Here is a 13,842-nt window from a genome sequence, read left to right as displayed (position 1 = left end):
GCCGCTTGCAATAACTGTTGTCTCTTTTTCATTTCATCGAACAGTTTGACATCAAGCTTAGTAATTATTTCAAACATAGAAGCAGTTTTTTTACCATTGGAAGAAATTCTGAATGAAACGGAGCTATGATCGTTTTGGGGAGACAGATTCGGGTATGACTACCCTAAAGTTATTGATTCTCTTGCGAATGATTTGTGATCTTTTTCTAAAATTTGTATGCAATACCCAAAACTGTGTATTCTAAATCCGCATATAGCTTCCGATTAGAACGACAAAAGAAGAAGGTGTCTGATGCGAGAAGAAGGTTTACCTGAAATCGAGGCGTGAGAAACAGCAGAGCAACTGTAGCAAGAACCAAAAAAAACGGACGAACCGATGAAATTGAAGCGGTGGGAAATAGATTTACACCTCCGTCAAAACTACCCTTTCCTATCTCAAATGAGACTTCTCAAATGGAGGCATTTTCGGATATAATAATGAAATTTGATACAACTACAATGCATGATTGATTCTAATTGTGTAGGGATATTTATAGTTAATACGCCATCCAACCATGCATTACATGAGATAACAGTTTCTTCCCCGATTTCCTCCACCTTTCTCCCAATTGCTGTTTCCGTCGTCGTAACAATAGAAACCGATCAAGATCCGGTAGCCTGATTATTCGATCAATGAAGAGACCCACTCAAATTTCGTCATTGAAGCCTTCCACCACAGTCCTCCCACACCCAACTCCAAGACTGAGAGACCATTTCGCCATGGGGAAGAAATTAGGGCAAGGTCAATTTGGTACCACCTACCTGTGCAGAGAGAAATCAACAGGTATCGATTACTCCTGCAAATCCATACCCAAAAGGAAGATGTTATGCAAGGATGATTATGATGATGTATGGAGGGAGATTCAAATAATGCATCACTTGTCGGAGCATCCATGTGTGGTGAGGATCAAAGGCGCTTATGAGGACAACGTGTTTGTTCATCTGGTTATGGAACTCTGCGCAGGTGGCGAACTCTTTGATAGGATTGTACAGAAGGGGCATTACAGCGAGAGAGAAGCAGCTAAATTGATGAAGACGATTGTTGGGGTTGTTGAAGCTTGTCATTCTCTTGGGGTTATGCATAGAGATCTCAAGCCTGAAAACTTCTTGTTTCATAGTTGTGATAAGGATGCACAGCTTAAGGCTATAGATTTTGGATTGTCTATCTTCTACAAACCAGGTTCTTCTTCCATGATTTAGTTTCTTACATGACACAAATGGGTACATGAAATTTTGTCATTTTGTGTGTCAAATGTAATTTGGTTATGGTTTTTGAAAATTTGTTTTGTTTTGTAGTTGAAGTAATTTAGATTTTACCATGGATTGATGGAAATGTTTTCACATATGTTTTCTTTTTTCTCATGTAGATTAAAAGAAAATATGGCCCTACAAGTTGTTTTCTGTCAAGCAAAAATATGAAACTTGTACTCCAAGGCAATATGAAACTTGTGGTCCAAGGCATTGTATTTGTGGATTAGAGAAGAATTTTAAACAATTTCTAACTTATGAAAAACACATACTACCAAGTCACAATTTCTTCACTTGTCTTACATAATAGTAATCCGAGAGTTGAAAATTGATATTATAAGAGTGGAAACATTATGGTAGTGGAAGAGTTTAATGCATGAAATAGCAATGTATTTTCTTTAATTTATATGTTATCCGGTTTTTCTTTCATTAATTCATATTACAACATTGTAGATGGAAAAATCTAGTCAATTATAGAAAAATCATCCAAATGGGGTAATTTTTCAAACCCTTACAGAAAAAATAAAATCGGAAGTAGAATGTTGTAAGAGATAGAAATGAATGAACGAAAGTGTTAAATAAAATAGAAAAGAAGTGTGGATACATAATGTTATTAGATTTGTTTTCCAGGGCAGTATCTATCGGATGTGGTTGGAAGCCCATATTATGTTGCACCTGAAGTTCTTCATAAACATTATGGACCTGAAATTGACGTGTGGAGTGCTGGAGTTATTCTCTACATCTTGCTATCTGGAGTTCCTCCATTTTGGGCAGGTATCTCTTCTCTCTCTCTCTCTCTCTCTCTCTCTCTTGTTGGATTAATCGGTTCGGTAGTCACGGGTTCACATGATCTTATGCATGGCTGGAACTTTGAGTATTTATGGTTTTATATTTTATGTTTTAGTTAATAGTTTATTATGTAGAAATGGTATTCTAGTTTGACTGAATTCTATGGAGTTGTACGTTGAGAAAGTATATTTGAGAAGAGTGGGTCACTAGCTTGTACCAGTTCTTTAGGTGGAGTAAATGAGTAGCATTTTATGGCTACTTTTATGCTTCACGTGGCTCTCTAGAGCGCTATATATAGCTTTTATCTGATGTGAATAAAGAATAGATTTTAGTCCTTACTTCTCTATATATTGCATATTTAGTTCATTAGATTAGAAAAGTTTTTCTTCTATATCGAATTTTTGGTTTGGAAGGGTTTGATAGGATGAAGATTACTTACATGGGAGGAAAGTGGGTATGGCTAGAATTCCAAAACACCGAGACTTGTGTAGCTTTAAGCAAAATGAAAGAGTAAAGTCAAGTTTCAAAGAGATAAGACCTGTGTCGAAGTCTTTTGTGATAAAGGAGATGATGGTATGGTTAGAGGTACAAGGATTACCGCTATGCACATGGACATCAGTTGCTTTTAAAAAAGTTGCAGCCTCGTATGGTGATGTTATGTTTATGGATAGTGACTTGGAAGAACAAAAGAGTTTTTGGTTGTGTGTGTGTGTGTAAAATCCACAAATGCATCTTTAATTAATGATAATCCAATGATAACAATCGAAGGGAAAAACTATGTCATGACTGTGAGAGAGATTGCTTCTTGGTGTCCTACCATATAGAAACCAGAAGAAAGTCAATGGAAGATGATATAGAAAGTGAACAAAAAGGTGATGGTGAGGAACAAGATAACAATAGTGATGATGACGAAGAGGTAGAGGTGGAGGAGATCATATCAGATACTTTTCAAAAAATGAGACATGAAGATCAAGTTAATAAAAATAAATTCAAGGAATGTGCTGTGGAAGAGGTAGACCTCGCAATGGAGCGGGTCAAGCTGATCGGCCTTGATCCAAACCCATTAAGCGATTTTCAAATGTTGATCCAAACCCGACCCGTAACCCACATGGTTTTGAATAATTAAACCCATACCCTTATCAACTGGATCAACGGATTTTCAACCCTTTTACCCGACCCATTTATAATATTAAGATTAGACTAGAATTATGCATTACAACACATATAAGTATATAACATGAAGCACTAAAAATTAAAGCCAGACAACATTCATTCCAAAATAAACTTCAATTAACTTAATAAATAACATTTCCAAAACAAAACAAATGTCTGCTATTACAAACTTCTATGATTTCACTTAGTTATTTGTATTGGAAGTTGATTGGAAATCGGCCATTAGGAACCAGGAAGTGGAAGTAGAACGATCGAAGGAAGTGGAAGTAGAACGATCGAACTCCTCGAGTCATCTACTAAAGATTATATCGGTAATTGATAAATGTATAACTTATAAATACTAAATTTAAATTTTAAAATTTTAGATGGGACGGGTCATAAACGTATCGAATCGATAGTGATCCAAACCCGACCCTTTTAATAAAAGGGTTAATGGGTACGGGTCGTTAACGTTTAAATGAATTATAAAATATGATTCAAACCCATTGACTTTGCACGGGTTTGGAGCGGATCAGGGTCAAAACCCACTCAATTATCGGGTCTAGATACAGAAACATGGCATATGAGATGGGGTGAAAGGAAGGGTGGTTTCCAAATGGAAAGGAAAGAGGTAACTAGTAAAGAAAATGGAAAAGTTCACCGGACAAAACAAGATGTTGCAAAAAATAATCAATTTTGTTGGAGAGAAATTAGGCTTGCTGAGAATAACAACTAGACCACACGGCCGAGATAGAGGCTGATTTTCACGACCATGAGGGAAGAGATAAGAGACGAACCAGCTAGCTGATGGGGATGCAATGGAAAGTTCAAAGTTGGATTCTAAGCCACTAGGGTTCAATGGTGCAAAGTTTCACTCACCAATGGTCTCAAATTCTGACAACTAATAGAAAACAAATGGAGACATCAATAGTTTCCTCTTTTTCTTCGAAAGTATATAAGACTAATGGTAAATTAAGAAAGAAAAAAGTAACAATTGGGTCTTTGATTGAAATGTTAGATAAGTACATTGAGGTGGGAAACGCATTTGGGTATGAAATAAATGGGTGTAAAGAGGATATTTAAGTGATGATTGAAAGAATTGGTGAGAATGAAAAGTTTAGATGAATATTATGTCCTTAAATCTTTGTGGGGTAAAAAGTGACTGGAAAAGGAAATGTGTGAGAAATTTATGTGTTGAGCACGGATTTACAGTTTTTGGAATTCAAGAAACAAAAATGATACGGGTAGATCTCTTTTGTGTTAAAGCTATGTGGGGTAACTATTAATTTGATATTGTTGATACTAACGCACAAGGGGTACCACAAGGGAGATCAGGAGGCATCCTGACTATATGGGATTCGACGTTATTTCTTAAATTGAAATTTTGGTCTAATGAAAATGTTCTTATTGTTGAATGGGAATAGGTTATGAATAAAGTAATGTGTTTCCTTGTCAATGTCTATGCACCACAAGATAGACATAAAAGAAAAGCATGAGATTTTATCATCTCTTTTATGAATAATCATATGGTGAATTCATCATTTTTAGCTATTAGATCACATGAAGAAAGATATGGTATGGAATATTGTAAACGAACAACATATGACTTTAATAATTTTATTATAGACGCAGACCTCTTTGATGTTCCCATGGGTGGTTGATAGTTCACTCGCATGAATAGACAAGGTACAAAAATGACCAAACTTGATCATTTTTAGTCTCAAATGGTATTGTTGAGAAATCTAGTAATATGTTCCGTTGTCGTCTTGACAAATATTTGGTTAGATCATAGTCCAATAATTTTTAAAATGAATATTATGACTATTTAAAGTTCCGAAGACTTTTTGCCGATTACTTGAATAATTGAGATCTCGTTTTTTTAGGGAGGGGATGAGGAAGGATGAAATATAAGTTGGATTAAATGGGATATGACGTTAAATTCTAAAGAAAATGGTGGCCTTGGAATTGGTAGCTTATATGCTTTTAATATATTTATATGGCATTTGTTGTTGAATAAAATTCCAACTAGGGTAAATTTAGCTAATAAAGGAATGGATATACCGTGTATGTTATGTCCTGCTTGCAATGTGCAATGAGAGGATGTGAAGCATTTGTTTATGTCTTATGAAGTGGCGAATCTATTATGGAACATAATTGCTAAGTGGTTGGATATTAACTTACCTACCCTGGTGAATATTGTTGAATTGTTGTCATGGGTGGACACGGTGAACAACACTAAGATGAAGAAAGATGTTATTGAGGTGATTGTTTTGGCCATGTTGTGGATCATTTGGAGGTATAGAAATGATATGGTGTTTTGGGTGTCTAAGTTGAAATGAAGAGAATTGTTTGATAAAATTGTTCTTACTTCATTTGATTGGCTCACTAGTAGGTGTAAAAATGCTAGTGTTAATTGGTCCAAGTGGTTATTAAACCCATTGTTAGATAACTCTTTGTAATTTTGGCCCTAACTTCTTGTTGTGGGTTGTCTTTCTTTTTTTTTTTATTATTGAAATATTCAGTTGTTAAAAAAAAAAAAACCGATCCAAAACAAGTGTGGGATGGTTTGAAGACATGGTATTTAGGTGTGGATTGGGTGACAGTGACTCGATAAGCAACATTGAAGAGGGAGCCTGAAAGTTTTCGCATGAAAGAGTGTGAAACAGTTGATTTTATGACAAATTATGTGGTTTAGCCCTCAAAAGCAAGGACTCTTGTATATGAGCTTGAAGAAGTGGACTTGGTGAAAAAGTTACTAGACTCGATGCCTAAGTCGTTTCTTCAAATCATGGCCTCAATAGAACAATGTTTTAAGTTGGATTCAATGTTATTCGATGAAACTATTGGGAGATTGAAGGTGTAAGAGGAGCGTTTAAAAGGAACAGAGCAAACGGGGGACATTCAAGGTGGTTTATTGTTGGCTTGTAAAGAAAAATCACATGTTTCTAGGCATTGTGGCAATGGAGGTTCAAATCGGGATGGTTTTAGACGTGGCCAAGGAAAAGGTTGTGGGTCTGGGATTTTTATTTTATTTTTTTATTTTTTTATAATGAGGTGGGTCTAAGTAAAGTTGAGATGGTAATGAACGTGTCTTGGATAATATCCACGATAAATGTTACAAGTGTGGTGAATTTAGTCTCTACAATAATGAGTGTCCTAAGTGGGAGAAGCAAGAGGGAAATCTAATTGAAGAGGAGTCAGTGCTGTTGTGAACAAGTGGTATGAGCAAACCGATTAAGGGGGTGATTGTTGGATGAACGATTCGGTAATCATAGGTTCACGTGATCTTATACATGGCTAGAACTTTAAGTATTTATGGTTCTATATTTTATGTTTTAGTTAATAGTTTATTATTTAAAATTAGTATTCTAGTTTGCCCGAATTCAATTTAGTTATACGTTGAGAAAGAATACTTGAGAAGAGAAGAGCGGGTCATTAGCTCGTATCGGTTCTTTAGGTGGAGTAAATGAGTAGAATTTATGGCTACTTTCATTTCACATGGCTCTCTATAAGGCTACATATAGCCTTTATATGATATTAGTAAAGAACAGAGTTTTAGTCTTTACTTTTCCATATATTGCATATATAATTCATTAGATTAGAAAAGTTTTTCTTCTTCGTGTCTTCATAGATGCGTGCATAATAAAAAAGGAGCCTCTCTCTCTCTCTCTGATCAGTAACATTGTATTAATTGATGATAAATGCAGAATCGGATTCAGGTATTTTTAGGCAGATTTTGAAGGGAAAACTTGATTTTGAAAGCGATCCATGGCCAGAAATTACAGAAAGTGCAAAAGATTTAATAAAAAGAATGCTTGATAGAAGACCACAACAAAGGATAACTGCCCATCAAGTCCTATGTGAGTTTTATCATTTGTTTGTTTTGGTTCATGGCTCATTTTTCAATCAAAGTGTATCCTGAATTTCATTGGTTCTTATAAGAAACAGGTCATCCATGGATTGGGGATGACACGGTTGCTTCAGACAAGCCTCTTGACTCTGCAGTCATATCGCGCCTCAAGCACTTCTCAGCTATGAACAAACTTAAAAAGATGGCTTTGCGTGTAATACTAGCTAATACCTTTTCATTTATCATATTATTAATTGTTTCTACATTTATAACCAAAAAAAAGGCATTCATGGCATAAAATCATCATCTTTATTTAAGTTCAAATTTGTTCCTAGGTAATTGCAGAAAGGCTTTCAGAAGAGGAGATTGGTGGGCTAAAGGAGTTATTCAAAATGCTTGACACAGACAACAACGGCACAATCACATTTGAAGAACTCAAATTAGGATTAAACAAAGTTGGCTCCAATCTAATGGAATCTGAGATCAAGGAACTCATGGATGCAGTAAGTTTTTTTTTTCTTATATGCATTTCACATTTCTCCAAAATTTCATGCTCTTTAGACTACTCTGATTCGTTAACGAGTCACCAATAAAACAAAAGTTGTTCTTTTTAAAAGCCCTTGTAATTTTTTTATGATAGAATAGTATTAAAAAAAAAATTACATAACATAACATAACATAGATAAAGCTTGACGGCAGGCTGATACAGACAGCAGTGGGACGATAGAGTATGGTGAATTTCTTGCTGCAACATTGCATTTGAATAAGATGGAGAGAGAGGAAAATTTGCTTACAGCCTTCTCTTATTTTGACAAAGATGGAAGTGGATACATCACCATGGATGAACTTCAGCAAGCTTGCAAAGATCTTGGTCTAAGCGACACTACTCAGCTGGATGAAATGATCAAAGAAATCGATCAAGACAATGTCATTCCATCATCCATCTTCATCTTTATTTATTTTTTATTATTATTTATATTTAAAATTCTATATATTCATTTCATGATTTCATGACAGGATGGGCGCATAGATTATGCAGAGTTTACTGCAATGATGAGAAAGTCAGATGATGGAATGAGAAGTAGCAGATCGATGAAGAAAGGGAGTTTGAACTTTGATTTGGCAGAAGCGCTTGGCATTGATAATAATACTAACCAATCAAAAGATTAACCATGCATACATACAATCGTTTTGCGCTGTTTTGTCTCTTCTTACACTTCACTACCTCCTTGGTTGCAAAAATGACACATTGCATCCTAGTATCATTGTCACCACAAACCCCCAACTTCTTGGGAGCCATATACTACTTTCTAACGACTTCTGTATTTTGATGGTATGATTATGTTAGGGAGTACTTTTCAAAAGTACTTGTAATTTATATAAATAGATAATTAAGAAAATATTGTATAGTTTATTCGACCATGTTTATAGTATATGGCGTAAACCAATCGACACAAAAAGGTAAAAACAGGGGTGTGTACATATCATAATTAGTGAATTTACAATGATTGGTTCCACAGATGTTTAACTTTCAATACAATATAATAAAAAGGTGACAAATTTGTAAACATGGTCCATGTGGTATGTATTTTTTATGGATTTTGTTCCAAACCCTTATTTTTTGGATAGGTGGTTCTTTTGAGCTAGTTTCATTGCATATTTGAACCATTTGGAACTTGAAATGATTATAATACCCTTAATGTATTTATTTTCTATTTTTAAAATTTAATACTTATTCATTGATTTCTAATAATTAAAAAATAAGTCTCTCTCTCTCTCTCATTATTTGTCTTGTCAAAATTAAAACACATACATTTCACACAATGGTCGTGTTCTTCAAAAAACAACACACACATACACTCGACGTTTTCTGAAACAAATATGGAGAAGGGAACTTGTTCTTAGTCCTGGATGTGAAACGAAACCTAGATCTAAAACAAAAACCTACGTAAAAAATCATAATCTGAAGAACAACGCTTGAAATGACGATGAACACTACTAAGAATGACGATGAACTCCAGAGATGGATAAATCTTCGGTGACCATATCTTACACACCGATACACTCAATATCACCATCTCTGAAGCTGAACCAAAAGATTTATAGTGAGTCTCGATTTCAAGAGGGTTCTCTGAATCGCTGCCTTCCTCTAAATCCGAGTTTGTGCTTATTATTTGTAATCAATCGATGAAGGTTTTTATTAGATGGGTTCATCCAGATGAAGAATATGGATCCGAGTTTTGAGTCATGGTTTTTAGCACCGGTTTCTCTTTTGAATGGGATTGAGTTTCAGTGCATTAATCAGAGGTTGTGAAGGGATAATCTATGTTAGAGATCTTTTCTTCTTCTTAGATGAACCTAGAATAAGTTCTTGAGGGTTGGATCCAACATCCGTAGTTGTGGAGTCACTGTGGTAGTTGACTATTGGTGGTTGTCTTTGTTGACCTTCTTCCAAAACATCATCGGTCTTTCCGGAAGAGAAGCTACATCCATCTCCTTGTATGTTTCACATTTGAAGATACATTTGGAGATATAAACAAAGAAGGTTTGGAAACAAAAGATCAATGGTTAATGTATATAGAGGGGAAACTTTTGACAATAAATTTAACTATTTTGTTTTCTTGTTGATTGGTAGATGCTAGGCTAATGGGGTTTATTCTTAATTTTTTTTGGTTTCATTAGTGGATCAGGCGATTTGATTGAGAATAGGTTTTGAATTTAGGGAAAAAACCTAGTAGGAGATGTCGATTTAGTATATGTATGTTTGTTTTTCAATTTTTGGTTTAAAAAGACATACCGATTTGGATGAAAGATGCAAATGATATGGATGAATATTAAGATGATTTAATGTGAGTATGTGGGTGTTTGTTTTTAGTGGATTCGATAGAAGATGAAGATGCATATGTTTTTCAACCCAATAAATCTAAAAAAACAATGGAGAGAGAGAGAGAGAGAGATAGATAGATAGATAGATAGAGAGAGAGAGAGAGAGTACTGTCAAGTCTCATGATATGATGTGTCAAAGTATAATCACATGTTGTCCACCGGTGCCGATGACAACATCATCACAAGACTTCAAGTAGGGAAAATGATTTATAAGCCCAACGAAGTTTCCAAACTGTTCAAAAAACCCCAATTATGTTTTGTCTGTTCAAGAAAACCCAACGAACTTAACATTTTGTCTAAAAAGCCCAACTAACTTACACTTCTCGTTTATGGTCAACCGGCTAATGAAAGTCAACAAATGACATGGCTTATGACGTGTAATTAAATATCAGAAAATGACTTGTAAGACCAACGAAGTTTCAAAACTGTTCACAAAGCCCCAATCATGTTTTGTTGGTTGAAAAAAACCCAACGAACTTATGCTTTTGTTCAATTCTCATTAGAGGAAACCAGATTCATTAGGTATACAACTAGTTGGCAAATGACATGACATTATATTTAATGACATGGAATAAAGAGATTAGAATTGCCCATTATATATCGATTTAGCCCTAAACTTTTTTTTTCTGGATGATCCTCCATTCTAGATGTCCAAATCCAAGAAGAGCGTCCACACCCACAACGGTTTTCATCATCAAATATCTTCTTTGTAGATCTTGAGTTGGACATCTAACGATTGAGAGGAAGAATAAGAAGTAGCTATTACAAGAGATCGAACACAAACGTCGTTCGTTTTTCTCTTCTCGAAACCCTAAATCGATATATAAAGCACAATTCTAATCTATTTATTACATGTTATTAAATATAATGTCATGTCATTTGCCAACTAGTTGTATTCATAATGAATCTGGTTGCCTCTAATGAGAATTGAACAAAAGCGTAAGTTCGTTGGGATTTTTCAACAAACAAAACATGATTGAGGTTTTTTGAACGGATTTTAAGCTTCGTTGGTCTTACAAGTCATTTTCCGATATTTAATTACACGTCATAAGCCATGTCATTCGTTGACTTTTATTAGCCGGTTGACCCTAAATGAGAAGTGAACAAAATGTAAGTTAGTTGGGCTTTTTTAGACAAAATGTTAGTTCGTTGGGTTTTCTTGAACAAACAAAACATAATTGTGTTTTTTGAACGATTGAAAAACTTCGTTGGGTTTATAAGTCATTTTCCCACTTCAAGTATTAGCTTCATCATGTAACAATTTGTACAATTGGATTTCTGTTGTATGTTATTATAGTATTCTATTGTATTTTAGATGTTGGTATCTTGGTGAAAAGGATCCGTGTTTACATAGCGGTGAGATACATTTTAACCGGAACAATAACGATCGACCATTTGAGCATTTGAGCATTAGTGATGAATCATCAGCATTGGTCTCTAATAATTAATGACAACATTTTAGAACTTTCGTGGCGACTTGTCATTAACGATCAATATTCTTGTATTGAGAAATCAATAACTATGGTTTCAAATTCAACTCACTTTAAAAAAAAAATAATAATAATAAAAAAAAATAAAATAAAAAAAAATAATTGGGATCACCAGTAAAAGGTACGTATGTTCTTGTCACTCATAAATGAAAATTAAACATATTATTGGGAATCCATGAAAAAAGTACAGGCATATGATACGACAAGAAGGAACACTGACGAGAGCCCCAACAAATGCACGACCAATCCAATTAAATCCGAAGCTTATCTTACTTTGCTAAGGACTTTGGGGATCGGGACGATTTTCAAATGATGTTTGAGCGATGTAGAAATCCCTGTGATTTCTGTGATGTCAAGCTCATGCGGTTGTAATCCATTTGGAAGCATCCAATCAAAATGATACAAGAAATTAGCAAGTGGGTATTCAACCATACTCAGCCCAAATGTAATTCCTGGGCAAATTCTCCGGCCAGCACCAAATGGAATGAACTCAAAATCTGCACCCATGTAATTGATCGGACAGTTCTCAAATCTCTCTGGAATGAAGCTTTCGGCATCTTCCCAACTATCAGGATCTGTTCCACAAGCCCAGGCGCTTACTATTATCTTAGTCTTGGCCGGAATATCATATCCGCCGACGTTGATGTCATGCCGGCATTCTCTGGGTACTAACAATGGTGTAGGAGCATGTAACCTCAATGTTTCCTTTACTATTAGTTTCAGGTAATGCAAACTCTGTAAATCGGTTTCCGTGATTGTGTCTCCCTTCACCACCGATCTCACTTCTGCCTGTGCTCTCTTCATAATCTGAGGGTTCCTCATGAGTTCCGCCATCGCCCATTCAAGTGTTGTCGAAGATGCATCAGTTCCAGCAGCCAACATATCCTGTACATTAACACATTAGATTAGGCCACTCGTTTGTATATATAGGTATATGTATATATGTATATATTTACCAGAACAACGGCTTTGACATGTTCGTCCGTGAGCTTGAAATCCATGTCACCGGTCTCCTTCACCCTCAACAGGACATCAAGTAGATCTTCCTGATGGTTATTGTTTCTTCCTCTAGCTCTATGTTCCTTTAACACATCTTCCAGGATGCCATCAAGTTTTTTATGCATCTTCAACCACTTGGCTTTCTTCCCCAAAATCACGTTAAGAAACTGTAGACGGGGATAATACGATGCTAGATTGAAAGCACTCAAAGTTTTCAACACGTCAAGCAATAGCTCGATCAGTGTAGCCTGGTCTTTGTAAGAATATCCCAACGTAGCCTTGCATATCACATTATTCACCATCTCCACAGTCATTTCCGTGAAGTTGACGGGTGTTCCGGCTTTCGATTCAAAAACCTTGATTATATTACTAACCTCCTCTTCTCGAATAGAGCTGAAAGATCGAATCTTTTTAGCACTTAGAAGCTCTAATCTGCAGATCTTCTTCATCTGTCTCCAGTATTCTCCGCAAGGAGCCCACCCAATGTCTTGAGCGTTATAAAAGAATATTCGAGAGGCTGTGCTGGTGGGTCTGTCGTCAAAGCAGATGTCGTTGATCTTCAAGATCTCTCGAGCTAATCGAGGCGTAGACACGACAACTGTAGAGACTTGGCCGAGCTGTAGGTACATGATGGGGCCATATTTTTTGGCTAAGCTTCTAAGAACACGATGAGGGGTGGAGCTTTTGAGTTGGTGTATGTTTCCGATAATAGGTAGTTTTGGTGGCCCTGGTGGAAAGTTCTTCAAAGTCTTGGGTGATAGTGCCCAACAAGCAAAGAGTAAGAGTGAAGCCACAATTAGAGAGACGATGGTGAGAGGTTGCATGGTTGCATGCAGGCTGTGGTGTGATGGGGTATGTATACGTACGATGATATATTTATAATAAATAAGTAGCAAACTTACCCTTTTCTTTTTTCTTCTCAACCGTCATAAAGAACGTCATCTTCAAGTCATATATATATATATATATATATATATATATATATATATATATATATATATATATATATATTACATTTTTTTGCAAAAACAGGGAGTGTTTGAAAAATCTATGGTTGCTTGGGTGTTTTATAATTGAAGGACCTTATCATTTGCATTGTCCGAAATCCGAATACTAAAATTATCGTACACCTTTTAGGCTTTTACATCCTTTTATCTAGTAACTAGATTATAGTTACAATTATAGCTTTTATATACCATTTATCTAATTACACATATAACCTTTTAACTTTCATCTGTCCTTTTATTTAAATCTTTTAGTTTTGAAAATTTTACTTTTAACCCTTATTGTATATTAATGTATATTATGTATAAATTAATTTACTAGAAATATATAATTAAATTTGAAGTGTTATTTTAAGCATATTATACCATTAACAAATACCTTCATT

The 13,842-nt window shown here is 35.2% G+C and overlaps 2 protein-coding genes across 2 annotated transcripts; one reads left to right on the top strand and one right to left on the bottom strand.

Annotated features, from left to right (window-relative positions):
- On the top strand, positions 1-8,598 carry LOC145093765 (calcium-dependent protein kinase 11-like). Its single transcript, XM_079032003.1, has 7 exons — positions 1-1,218; positions 1,917-2,060; positions 6,935-7,087; positions 7,176-7,291; positions 7,413-7,580; positions 7,777-8,004; positions 8,095-8,598. Exons 1-7 carry the CDS (start codon positions 672-674, stop codon positions 8,245-8,247), a joined length of 1,509 nt encoding a protein of 502 aa, XP_078888129.1. The 5' UTR covers positions 1-671; the 3' UTR covers positions 8,248-8,598.
- Positions 8,599-11,596: 2,998 nt separating this feature from the next.
- On the bottom strand, positions 11,597-13,350 carry LOC145093764 (costunolide synthase-like). The gene is made up of 2 exons (XM_079032002.1): positions 12,410-13,350; positions 11,597-12,338 (listed from the first exon to the last, which is right to left on the bottom strand). The coding sequence occupies exons 1-2, from the start codon at positions 13,274-13,276 to the stop codon at positions 11,718-11,720; spliced, it is 1,488 nt and encodes a 495-aa protein (XP_078888128.1). The 5' UTR covers positions 13,277-13,350; the 3' UTR covers positions 11,597-11,717.
- Between the last annotated feature and the right edge of the window lie 492 nt (positions 13,351-13,842).

The sequence above is a fragment of the Lactuca serriola genome, chromosome 3 (genome assembly GCF_051521515.1).
Source record: "Lactuca serriola cultivar US96UC23 chromosome 3, Lser_US96UC23_V15, whole genome shotgun sequence".
Taxonomy (NCBI): domain Eukaryota; kingdom Viridiplantae; phylum Streptophyta; class Magnoliopsida; order Asterales; family Asteraceae; genus Lactuca; species Lactuca serriola.
Note: the sequence above shows the minus strand (reverse complement) of the source record. Positions and strands in the feature narration are given on the sequence as shown.

What these genes read in the sequence shown, in the direction of transcription:
- LOC145093765 (XM_079032003.1), top strand. Translation starts at nt 672, where the DNA reads ATGAAGAGACCCACTCAAATTTCGTCATTGAAGCCTTCCACCACAGTC. An exon ending in AACTGCCCATCAAGTCCTAT is followed by an intron (nt 7,088 to 7,175) that starts GTGAGTTTTATC and finishes TATAAGAAACAG; the next exon opens with GTCATCCATGGATTGGGGAT. An exon ending in AAGAAATCGATCAAGACAAT is followed by an intron (nt 8,005 to 8,094) that starts GTCATTCCATCA and finishes ATTTCATGACAG; the next exon opens with GATGGGCGCATAGATTATGC.
- LOC145093764 (XM_079032002.1), bottom strand. Translation starts at nt 13,276, where the DNA reads ATGCAACCTCTCACCATCGTCTCTCTAATTGTGGCTTCACTCTTACTC. An exon ending in ATGTCAAAGCCGTTGTTCTG is followed by an intron (nt 12,339 to 12,409) that starts GTAAATATATAC and finishes GTTAATGTACAG; the next exon opens with GATATGTTGGCTGCTGGAAC.